Source organism: Brassica napus, chromosome C8, assembly GCF_020379485.1.
Source record: "Brassica napus cultivar Da-Ae chromosome C8, Da-Ae, whole genome shotgun sequence".
NCBI classification, from domain to species: Eukaryota; Viridiplantae; Streptophyta; class Magnoliopsida; order Brassicales; family Brassicaceae; genus Brassica; species Brassica napus.
In genome coordinates this window covers 10,838,056-10,850,342 of record NC_063451.1, presented here as the reverse complement: position 1 = coordinate 10,850,342, position 12,287 = coordinate 10,838,056, and the positions used below count along the sequence as shown (strand labels likewise).

The 12,287-nt window shown below is 37.2% G+C and overlaps 1 protein-coding gene across 2 annotated transcripts; it reads left to right on the top strand.

Annotated features, from left to right (window-relative positions):
* Positions 1-10,116: 10,116 nt before the first annotated feature.
* LOC106411896 (gamma-interferon-responsive lysosomal thiol protein-like) lies at positions 10,117-11,727 on the top strand. Of its 2 annotated transcripts, none has more exons than XM_013852752.3 (5): positions 10,117-10,442; positions 10,722-10,787; positions 11,038-11,163; positions 11,258-11,350; positions 11,477-11,727. In XM_013852752.3, exons 1-5 carry the CDS (start codon positions 10,119-10,121, stop codon positions 11,621-11,623), a joined length of 756 nt encoding a protein of 251 aa, XP_013708206.2. In that variant the 5' UTR covers positions 10,117-10,118; the 3' UTR covers positions 11,624-11,727. The 2 variants fall into 2 exon arrangements, with proteins under 2 accessions (XP_013708206.2, XP_013708205.2); XM_013852751.3 differs by having other exon boundaries at positions 10,118-10,442; positions 11,453-11,727.
* Positions 11,728-12,287: the final 560 nt, after the last annotated feature.

Sequence of the window (12,287 nt, the reverse complement as noted above, 5' to 3'; positions counted from 1 at the left end):
ACGGTTATTAATGAAGGCCATGTTCGTTTACGTGTCGCGCGACCTGCGACCTGCGACCTGCGACTAAGATTACGTTCGTTTATGTGTCGCGCGACTTGCGATTTGCGACCTGCGACTAAACATGCGACCTGCGACTAAAACTATGTTCGTTTACGTGTCGTGCGACCTGCGATCTGCGACCTGCGACCAGTCGCGCGATCAAAATTTTCTTAATTTTTAGTCGCTGTTTTTTCGGGCGACTTAAATGGGAACCCGCGACTGGTCACGCGATCAGTCGCGCTACATCAAAACGAACAAGAACCTGCGACTTGCGACTTGCGACCAATCGCAGGTCGCATGTTACGCGGCAGCAAAACGAACAACAACCTGCGACCTGCGATCAGTCGCAGGTCGCAGGTCGCGCGACATGTAAACGAACACGGCCGAAAACAAAAATTGAATATGAGCAACTCCTTTACGCCACGAAAACAAAATAACTTACAGCAATGTACCTCGATATGAGTCGAACTAGCATCTAACTGAGTCTACCTAACGATATCCCAAAGTTATTCACCTTCAAATAATTCAAATTTCGGAGAAATGCCAAAATTCTTAGCTGGACTTCACCTCCTATAGTTTTATAAAGAAACCGCCAAAATTCTTAGCTGGACTTCACCTCCTATAGTTTTACAAAGAAACCTATTGAAATATCTTATATTATAGTAAGATATTAGAAAACAAAATTGAGTGGAATCAACTCCTTTACAGTTTACACCAGCAAAACAAAATAACTTATTTTGTTGTGCAAATACTCAAACTTAAAATTGAGGAGGATAGTTGTTTCAGACACTAATAATAAGCAATGTACCTCGATATGAATCGAACTAGCGTCTTATTAACTTTCCACTAACCTAAAGATATTTCCCAAAGTTCGTCACCTTTAAATACTGAAATTTGGGAACGAAAACTCTGAGCTGGACTATACTTCCTATAGTTCTATTTTTCTTTTTTATCTCTGAAGATTGCATTAGTTTAGTCCAAAGACTACCATCCAAAAGTATGAGGAATACATAACAAAAGGAATGAAAACCAAATAATGGTGGACTAAACACTAGTAACATTAACAGGAACAGGACACAAAGCTCACAACCTCCCCGGTGTACCTTCCAAACACCATCCTCATATTCATCTTCCCTGCTTATCGTCTTCCAACATATCACACAACCAGCCTGGAACTCCCCGAGCTACGTAAGACTGATACCTCATCTCCATGGTTAAACTGTCCGCCACCTTCGTAGCACATCTATTCAATCTGACTGATGCACCACTCAAGCTCCACTCATTTATTTTCTCCAGGGCCTTTCTCAACTTTGTTCCTTGGTATCTGAAAGCCGGCCAAGCTTTTGGTCTTAGGACAGCTTCAACTAAATCCATAGCTTCCGTTTCAAATGTTGGATAAGCTTGAATAATACTTGTGATGAAAGTTTCCTTTTCTATGTTGGGTTTATCTTAAGGATTAGGAAATATAATGGGAATAGGAAATTGTTAGTCCCTATATATATGAATGCATATTGTGATGCATATTGTGTGACTTTATAATTTGTGATTGATTGAATAAGAGAAGGACTTCTTATCATTGAGTTTGTGATTCTATATTTGGTATCAGAGCTTAATAAGCACCTCGACAATCTTACACAGCCATGGCCGACGTCAAAGAAGATATCGCGACGACCAAAGAAACCGGACCAGCCACCATCAAATTTCCGATGCTTACTTCCTCGAACTACACGGTCTGGTCCATGAGAATGAAGATAGCGCTTAAAGTTAGTGAAGTTTGGGAAGCTATAGAACCTGGAGCTAAGGATGAAAAGAAGAATAACATGGCCATCGCATACCTATTTCAGTCCATACCGGAGGCCTTGATCTTACAAGTAGGCGACTTAGATACAGCAAAGGCAGTATGGGATGCGATAAAGGCACGATATGTTGGAGCTGAGAGGGTAAAAGAAGCTAGGTTACAAACTTTGATGGTGGATTTCGATAGACTCAAGATGAAAGATGAAGATACAATCGGTACCTTCGTTGGCAAGATATCCGAAATTTCCTCTAAATCTGCTTCTTTGGGAGAGATGATAGAAGAACCAAAGCTTGTTAAGAAATTCTTAAAGAGCTTGCCAAGAAAAAAATTTATTCATATTGTAGCTTCGCTTGAGCAAGTTCTTGACCTTAACTCAACGAGCTTTGAGGACATTGTAGGACGACTTAAGGCGTACGAAGAAAGAGTCACTGAAGAGGAGGAAGTAACCGATGATAGCTTCGGGAAGCTAATGTATGCTAACTCAGACTCAAGCGGCGAAACTTGCGGCTACAATAACCGTGGTCGAGGACGCAGCGGTCGATCAAACTGGAGAGGAAGAGGCCGCGGTCGCACAACATTCCTACAACAACGAGAAGCGTATAGACAAGGACGTGGTGGAGATCTCTCTCATATCACTTGCTTTAAGTGTGATAAAACTGGACATTACGCCACAGACTGTCCCGATAAAGCTCTAAAGCTTCAAGAAACTGTAGAGAAGAAAGATGATGATACACACGAAGCGGATACCCTCATGATGAATGAAGTAGTTTACTTAAACGAGAAGAAGGTAGATCCAAAGAAGTTTGAAGCTGATACAGATACGATAGATGTGTGGTATCTTGATAATGGAGCCAGTAACCACATGAGTGGTAATCGTATGTTCTTCTACGAACTAGATGACACTATCACTGGGAAAGTACGTTTTGGCGATGATTCCAGGATTGACATAATGGGTAAAGGTTCCATTCGATTTATCAACAAAGGAGGCGTGAAAAAGATGTTAAATAACGTCTACTACATACCGGCTCTTCGAAGTAATATTGTTAGCTTGGGTCAAGCTACTGAAGTGGGTTGTGAAGTTCGAATGAAAGAAGACGTTCTAACTTTATTCGATCGTGAAGGACAGTTGATGATCAAGACTACAAGGACAAAGAATCGATTATATAAGGTTACACTACAGGTTGATAAAATGCAGCAGTGTCTTCAGGTTAAGAGCCTTGGAGACGGAAACTTATGGCATGCGCGCTTGGGACATATCAACAAAGATACAATGAGAATGATGGCTAGCAAGGAGTATGTCGAGGGATTACCGAACATCAAACGCGACACAGAAGCTTGTGTATCTTGTCTGCGCGGGAAACAAACACGAAAAACGTTTCCACAAGCAACGAGCTATCGAGCTTCATCACTTCTTGAACTCGTACATGCGGATCTTTGTGGACCTATCTCCCCGACGACACCAGCACTCAACAGATACGTCTTTGTTCTTATTGACGATCACTCTCGCTATATGTGGACAGTACTATTAAAAGTCAAAAGTGAAGCCTTTGAGAAATTTAAGCGCTTCAAGAACCTTGTGGAGCAAGAAACACATACTAAGTTAAAGTGTTTTCGAACAGATAGGGGGGGTGAGTTCACATCCAACGAATTCCAAACCTACTGCGAGAAACATGGTGTTAAGCGACACATGACTGCGCCATATTCACCTCAGCAAAACGGTGTAGTTGAGCGACGCAATCGAACACTCTTGGAGATGACTAGAAGTATCCTAAAACATATGGACATGCCGAATCATCTCTGGGGAGAAGCCATACGACATGCAACCTATCTGATTAATAGGGTTACAACGAGGTCCTTGGAAGGACAAACTCCGTACGAAGTGATGAAAGGAAGAAAACCAAACCTGTCTCACCTAAGAGTGTTCGGGTGCGTGTGCTACGCAAGGACAGAATCGGTTGGAAGAAAGAAGCTCGACGATAGATCCAGAGTTCTGGTCCATCTCGGAACAGAGCCGGGGTCTAAAGCATACCGACTACTTGATCCCCTGAGCTTGAGAATTGTCATAAGTCGTGATGTTGTGTTCGAAGAAGCAATGCGATGGAGATGGAGTGATAAAAGTGTGACAACGAGACTTGATAATGAGGGCTTTGAGCTCACCGTGAAAGGCTTGGGCCAAGATGATCACGAACTCGAAGCTTCATCTGATACAGATGATGATGATCACGACAATAATGATTATCATGAAGCTCTTGATAATCATGATGATGAAAATCAAGTTGGGGGTGGCGATGAAAACGACTTTCAGCCAAGACGATCAACGAGGGTTTCTAACAAACCAACCTACCTCGATGACTATGTTCTGCTCGCAGAACTTGAGGGTGAGCAGTTGTTGATGATCATAAATGAGGAACCATGGAGTTTCAGCGATGCTAAGGAACTAAAAGTTTGGGTTGATGCTTGCAAAGATGAGATCGTATCTATTGAAAAAAATAAAACTTGGGATCTCGTGGAACTACCTACAGGAATCAAACCTATTGGCCTTAAGTGGGTGTTCAAGATCAAACGTAATGCTAATGGAACAATAAGTAAGTATAAGGCACGATTAGTAGCCAAAGGTTACGTTCAACGGCATGGTGTGGATTATGAAGAAGTATTTGCTCCGGTGGCTCGCATTGAAACTATTAGGATGATCATTGCTTTGGCTGGATCACACAGTTGGGAAATACACCACCTTGATGTAAAAACCGCTTTCTTGCACGGAGAACTAAAGGAAGAGGTTTATGTTACTCAACCAGAGGGTTTCATCGTTGATGGACAAGAACACAAGGTTTACAAGCTTAAGAAAGCTCTCTACGGTCTACGACAAGCACCAAGAGCTTGGAATATAAAGCTTAATGAGATATTGCGCAGCTTGCGGTTCACAAGATGCTCGAAAGAGCCCTCGCTCTATCGGAAGGAAGAAAGTCGAGAAGTTCTTGTCGTGGTGGTCTATGTTGATGACCTGCTGGTTACTGGTACCTCCCTTGATGCGATACTTGAATTCAAACGAGAGATGGCTACAAAGTTTGAGATGAGTGACCTCGGAAGGTTGACATACTATTTGGGTATTGAGGTTATACAATATGAAGGAGGAATCTTACTCAAACAAGATAGGTATGCTCGCAAAATACTCGAAGAAACTGGCATGAGCTCATGCAATCCGACTCACGTACCATTGGAGTTAAATGCGATGTTCTCCAAAGCTCCTAAGGAGGAGAAGGCTGATGCAAAAGAGTATCGTCGGAGCATTGGGTGCCTACGCTACCTGCTACATACGCGACCAGATTTATCATATAGCGTTGGGGTTTTGAGCAGATATATGCACGAACCTAAAGCCTCTCATGCAGCAGCTATGAAACAGATCCTTAGGTATCTACGAGGAACTTGTTCTCTTGGGCTTCACTACTCACGACAAAGTGGAGCTAAGCTGGTAGGTTATAGTGACAGCTCCCACAATGTGGACACAGACGACGGCAAAAGCACTTCAGGACACATATTCTATCTTGGGGAGAGTCCCATTACATGGAGCTCAACGAAGCAGGAGATAGTAGCTTTGTCGTCATGCGAGGCTGAATTTATGGCTGCAACTGAGGCAGCAAAGCAGGCTATCTGGCTTCAGGAGTTGCTAAGTGAAGTCGTTGGAAGCGAAAGTAAACCGGTGGTCATCATGGTTGATAACAAGTCTGCTATTGCACTTACAAAGAACCCAGTGTTCCATGGAAGAAGTAAACACATACACAGGAGGTTTCATTTCATAAGAGAGTGTGTCGAAAAGGAACAAGTCGAAGTTGAACATGTCCCGGGTAGTGAACAGAAAGCTGATATCCTTACAAAGTCGCTTGGAAGAATAAAGTTTAAGGAAATGAGAAAGCTTATTGGAGTACAAGATGTGAGTGAAGATGACATCAAGCTTAAGAGGGAGAATGTTGGATAAGCTTGAATAATACTTGTGATGAAAGTTTCCTTTTCTATGTTGTGTTTATCTTAAGGATTAGGAAATATAATGGGAATAGGAAATTGTTAGTCCCTATATATATGAATGCATATTGTGATGCATATTGTGTGACTTTATAATTTGTGATTGATTGAATAAGAGAAGGACTTCTTATCATTGAGTTTGTGATTCTATATCAAAGATAACTTGATGTAAGCGGTGACTTGTCATTGACTCAATCGCCCACATTAATCCCAGAAACCTTCCATCCGCCAGAGAGTTGACATTTCCAAAGGCTCTCCTACTGTGTATTAAGCATTCACCGTGCTCATTGCGAACGATCAATGATGCTCCCAACAAACTGTTTCTTTTTGACCATGAAACGCCAACATTACACTTAACGAAACCTTCTTTTGGGGCTTCCCATCGACTCAAACTTTCAGAGTTATGATCTAGTGTCACACTCCGTGACAACTCGAGCTTCTGTGCATCAAACCACTCCTTTGAATCATCCCTCACTTTCATAACAGTATCCTCCGCTAAGTACTACTCTCTCCTTTTAAAGAATTTAAAAAGGCCTATAAAATTATAAAATTGAAACGACATTACTATTTTTTAACGACATTACTTAAAATCTTACACAAATTTATATTGAAAAAATGGAACAAATTAGTGATCTGCTCTGTACGTTTTAAATCTTGTAACAAGATTTCAAATTGTATTGGTAGCTGAAACGTTGTCCTATAGTTGTTTGTACTCTAGTTAAAAATTGATTGTTTTTATTCTAAGTGAATATTCGTGACGAAACGAAAACTTGAGTTTATTCGAAATTACTTTAATTGCATTATTTAAAGGGAAAATATACATCTATTCAGTTCAACCTAGAGACCCACTTGAGGTTTACTTGTTTCCCAAAACTGTTGAGAGTATAGAGTTTAATTTGAAAGATGCATCAAGTCCTACTCATATAGGTATACAATAGATCCATAGTAGAACCTACCGTTAGTGGTATTATGAACACCACTTTATTTATAGAGTCATTTACACTCTAAAGTAGTTTACAAATTTTATTAACACTTTAAGGCAGTTTGTTCTACTAAGATAGTTTGTTGGTGGTCAAAGACACCAATACCACCAGAATGAAAACCAAACCTTTAGTTACCTCTCTCTTCCTTTTTTTTTGTCAGGTGGATTTAGTGTTTCATTTATTTGAAAACTGAAAATGCATTGTTTTATTTAATTGTCTTTAATCTGAACCACAAACAAAAAGTAACTTTATCTCTATTTGTTCACTGAATTAAACCAACAAACGGAAGGGTGCGGTCGTGAAAGAAATTGATATACCTTCGACGGCGGCAAAAAATCCATATAAGTTGCAGAGATGACTTGACGAGATTTGAGTACTCATCAGTATATAAACTAAAGGTATTATAGTTCTATATCATCTTCTCTGCCGCGTTTCTACCGCTTCAACCGAGCTATACCATGAATCTCAAAATATTGTCTCGTCAAACTCAAGACACAAATTTCACGGCGTTGTGACCTCGCCTCTCGCCATTGCGGCTCCATCAAGAGTAGCTCGAGAGCATCCATGGCGAATTTTTGCATTTTTGCATATTTTTGGATTTATCTTTGATGTACATGTGTACATGTAACATTATGTACACAACAAAGTGTACACAAATATTTTTTGGATTTATCTTTGATGTACATGTGTACGCGTAACATTATGTACACAATAAAGTGTACACAAATAAAAATGTTTTCTACAAGAAAATTTACCGACATGCATTAGCCCAAAACCATGTGTAGACTTACTGACATATACACCATTTTATGTTGGACTTGATCTATTATGTTATCTTTTTTGGACTCAAATACTTGATGAATGTACATTGTTCGCATAAGTACACATGTACATTAGTTTAGACATTGTCCATATGTACATTGGTTTACATGTGTACACATGTACACCTCACTAGTAGGCAGTTGTATGTTTCATTATGTACAACAAAACGTGTACACATGTACACCATATTTCTCAATATGCTTTTATAAATTAATCAAGTTTGTTTATGAACAAGATAACTCTAAAATCATCTTATTCTTTGTCAATCACATAAAATGGGAAGCAACAAAATTGTTTAAACGTTTCTAACCAACCGACTTCTCCTTCTTCTTATACTTTGTCTTCTTATCTGTTCCGAGCATGCAACTTCTCAATGTTGAATTCCCTACTGATTCTCCTCGCTTTGATTCTGAAGTGAAGAAGCCAACAAGCATGAACACAAGTGAGTCAACTCGTGTTATACAGTGTATCTCTGAACATATAATAGGTGAATCCAAATCTAGTAAACGAAGAGACTATTACCATATACCATAGATAAAAAGAGTTTGAGTGAGGAGAATTACATTGTGGTTGATTGATTGAGCTGGGTAGGTGAAAGCAGAGAGCTCTGATATGCAAAAATCCAAGTCAAAACACTGGTCATTTTTAGTTAACAGAAGAGGCTATATTTTGGTCTGAACGAGGACATAGTTTAGATGCTCGAAGTCGATGAGTCTATCATAATCAGCAAACATGAACTCAAAATTGGTCTTAGCCGGCTCGTTAATATCATTAGGAAGCAGCCACAAGCACAAACCGAGTTCATCCGAGTTACCCATCACCGACAGTTAAATCCACGGTGCAGATGAGTTGAGGATTCCAAACGTTGAAGCTTAGGCTTCCAAACAAACTGATTATCTCAAAATCATATTTTATACTTACTATATTCATTCTAGCTGTCGTCATATATGTCTTAATCGCCGTCTTCGTCACCATCGCCGTCGTTGTCTCTGTCTTCATCTCCTTCTTCATTTTCGTCTTCGACCAGTTGTACCAGAGACTGACTAGGGACTGCAAAAACTGATCTCATCGTCATCATCTTCTTCTAAAATGATTTTGTTTTACAGAAAAAAAAAAAAAAAGAATTTAGGAGGAGAAAGAGGAGGTAAAAAAATAAAAGAAATGATTGTGTTTTAACTTTTAAGAGATAAGGAAAAAGAAGGAGAGAAAAAAATGATTTGTGACCACATGATTTAATGTGATAGTAGTTAGTTAGGGTTCAATTAGAAATAGTAGAACAAGGGTAGTAACGGTTTTTAATACATTGAAAAAAAGAGAATAGAGTGTTAAAGAAGAGAAAAGGAGAGAGAAAAGTTTCTGAGTAGTAGAAACTGTCTTATGATGTTATTATAAACATAGAAACTGATCTATAGTGTAATATTTTCTTTTTTATATCGCTGATTATGTATACCTTTTAGTTAATCACTGCATAGTGAAATAATTTATTAGATTATTTTTAATACGTTTTACTAAGAGATTTGTGGTATAGCTTTCTATTAGGAATGAATATATCTGTTCGGATTCAGTTGATCTATTATGATTTCAAATTTTTAGAGTTAGAAATTTAAATATTATTCGGATATTTACAAATTTTGGTTTAGATTTGGTTCGAATCATTGCGGGTTCGGTTCAGATTTAAGTCTAGATACACATTTTAATTACATATTTTGTAACAAAAGTCTAAATATACTTAAATCCTCAAAATTCGAAATAAAATAATATAAAACATAAAAAATTGAATAATGTAAGAATAACGATTTAAATTTACATAAAAACTAGTTCAATTTAAATATTTGGATGGAGAACAAAAAAAATATTATCAGTATTTTTAATATTTACTGTTATTTTTAGATATTTACTTGTGGCTATGTTGATAATTTTGAGATATTTTCATATTTTTGAATATCTAGTAGATATAAAATTTAAATTATTAATATATTTAAGTATATAATTGAGATTTAGATATTTTGGTATCTACAATATTTTAGTTTGGATTAGATTCGAGTATGATTATCTGGATATTAAACTTTTAAATACATCTGAGTATACTTAATCAGTTTTATTTGTGTTTAAATGTTACTTTCAAATCTAGTTTGGTTCGGTTTCGGATTCAGATGAGTTGATTAAAAAATAGTGTGTGAACGCACTAATTTATTTTTGCGGTTGAGTTAAATAATTAGTGTGTGAACACATTAATTATTAAAGGATTATGAAGCTGACAAGTTAGCATATTCAAATTAAAATCACTGTGAGGCTTCCATGTACCAAATATAGTGTGAACACATTAATTACAAATGATTATTCGTAAGATTTTAGATAGTTTTCTATAATAAAATTAATATTTTCTTAAGAAAAAAATACACATTTAATTGTACAGTAATGGTAAAAATAACATCTATAAATGTATCCACAAAGCGTTCATGAGAGCCACTCAGTTCAAACATTTTTTTGGTATAAACGTTATACTAAGAATGCTTTTTACAATGACTTCTTCTTCGTCACACAGGCTTGTGTTCTTCTGCTTAGCTTGCCTTCTGTTCACCTTCTCTTACAACTTTGTGGCTGGTGAATCCGACAAAGTGAAGCTCAATCTTTACTACGAATCACTTTGTCCCTATTGTCAGAGTTTCATAGCCGATGGTCTAGTCAAAATATTTGACTCTGATCTCCACACAATCACTGATCTAAAGCTCGTTCCATTCGGGAACGCTCATGTCTCCGATAAGCTGACTGTCACTTGTCAGGTTCTTTTCGCCTCCTCCTTCTTTTTCTGTTAAAAGCAGATTCTCTAGTTTTAGTACACCATCCGATGTTTTGATATTCTAAAACATTCTGGGATGATCTACAAGATTGGGAATCATCTTTACGATTTTTTGAAGTATTACTCTCCAAAAAAATATATGCTCTCCTCTTTCTTCTTGATAAACTAATTTATTCGTTCTTATTTTAATGATATAGTTGTTTAAGTCACTTTTAAGTGTTATTTTTTACTATGTTCTAACTAATTATGAATTTTTGTGAAGCATGGTGAAGAGGAATGCAAACTAAACGCCATCGAAGCTTGCGCCATAAGAACTTGGCCCGATCCGGTATATAAATCATCTATTTACTTATAATATTTTTAAAATATAAACCTAAAAAGTTACTATTCTGATTCTTTAAATTCTTCTGTTTTTAGGATGAAATATAAACTTAAATCTAATAGAGATAACTATCTAAAATACTTTTAAAATTTTTAACTTTTAAGAGTTTAGTGAACCGGGGGAAAAAGTTTAGTGAACCAGATCACCTGACTATTAGAATTAGACATTAATATGATTGATGGTTTTTGAAACTCAGAATGTACATTACTGGTTCATAAGGTGCATCGAAAACGACACAACAAACTGGGAATCATCATGTTTTACGAAATATGGAGGTAAGAAGGCCATCAAAGATTGTTATACCAGTGATCTCTCTAAAACTGTAAGTATATAAAAGCGTAATGTACCAACATATTGTATAATTCTATAATCTATAATCCTATAAGTCATAAATATTTCGTTTTTTGTTTTATCAGCTCATACTTGGTTATGCAAACCAGACTTTAAGTTTGAAGCCGAAACATATTTACGTACCATGGGTCACAGTTAACGGCAAACCACAATACGAGGTAGAAATCTTGTTTTCGTGAATAATAATAACCTGACTCAATTTATTTAACATTTTATAATCATATAACGTGTTGTTTTATTTATTTTTCTTGGGGATGCAGCATCTTGATGATTTTGTTGCCCAGGTGTGCAAAGCGTACAAAGGAAAGGCTTCGCTTCAAAAAATCTGCCATTCCTCTGCTCTGTCTAAGTCACCTCAGAGCAAAGTGGTGAAGCTTCAAGTCTCCTATGCCGATGAAGTTTTCAATCACCAAGCAAAAAACTTAAACTAAGATGGATTTAAGCTATGTTACAAGTGGAATGACAAATGAAAGATCTTTTTATAAACTCTTATGTTTACGCGTTTTCTAAATATATATGAGTCAGCCGTTTGATATTAGAAAAACACTAGATATGCATAATCTAACCGACGTCTAAACCGGTGATTGGTGAACGTGTAAATTTACCGCGGTAATGCGTTTTGGTTTTAGCTATAGTAGGTGGTTAGTACTCAGTACGAAGATCACAGACTAAACACAGATAAGCATACGACCTTGAGTTGGATTGGATTCCAATAGCATGTGGCTACTACATAACTAAATATTGAACAAAGATTGATTTAAGCAAATATATATTAGCGGAATCCAGGGGGCGTCCCTGAGATGTCGAGGGCCTAAAACAATTTAGCGAGAGTTTTCTAAAATTTTTTTTTTATAAATTCAGGGACTTTTTTCTATGTAAATTTTTTTTTAAAATTTGGAGGCCTAATCCGATGTTTCAATTTGTTGTGCTCAGGACCACCCCTGCGCGGATTCATAATAAAGACATTTTCTAATGTTTTAGTTGACGCGATCATATATTAAACTTCGGACTTGAAAACTGAAAATATCAAAAAACATAAAGTGATTGAACTATATTAAGACCATTGTCTGCTACTGCAAGTATTTAATATGACGT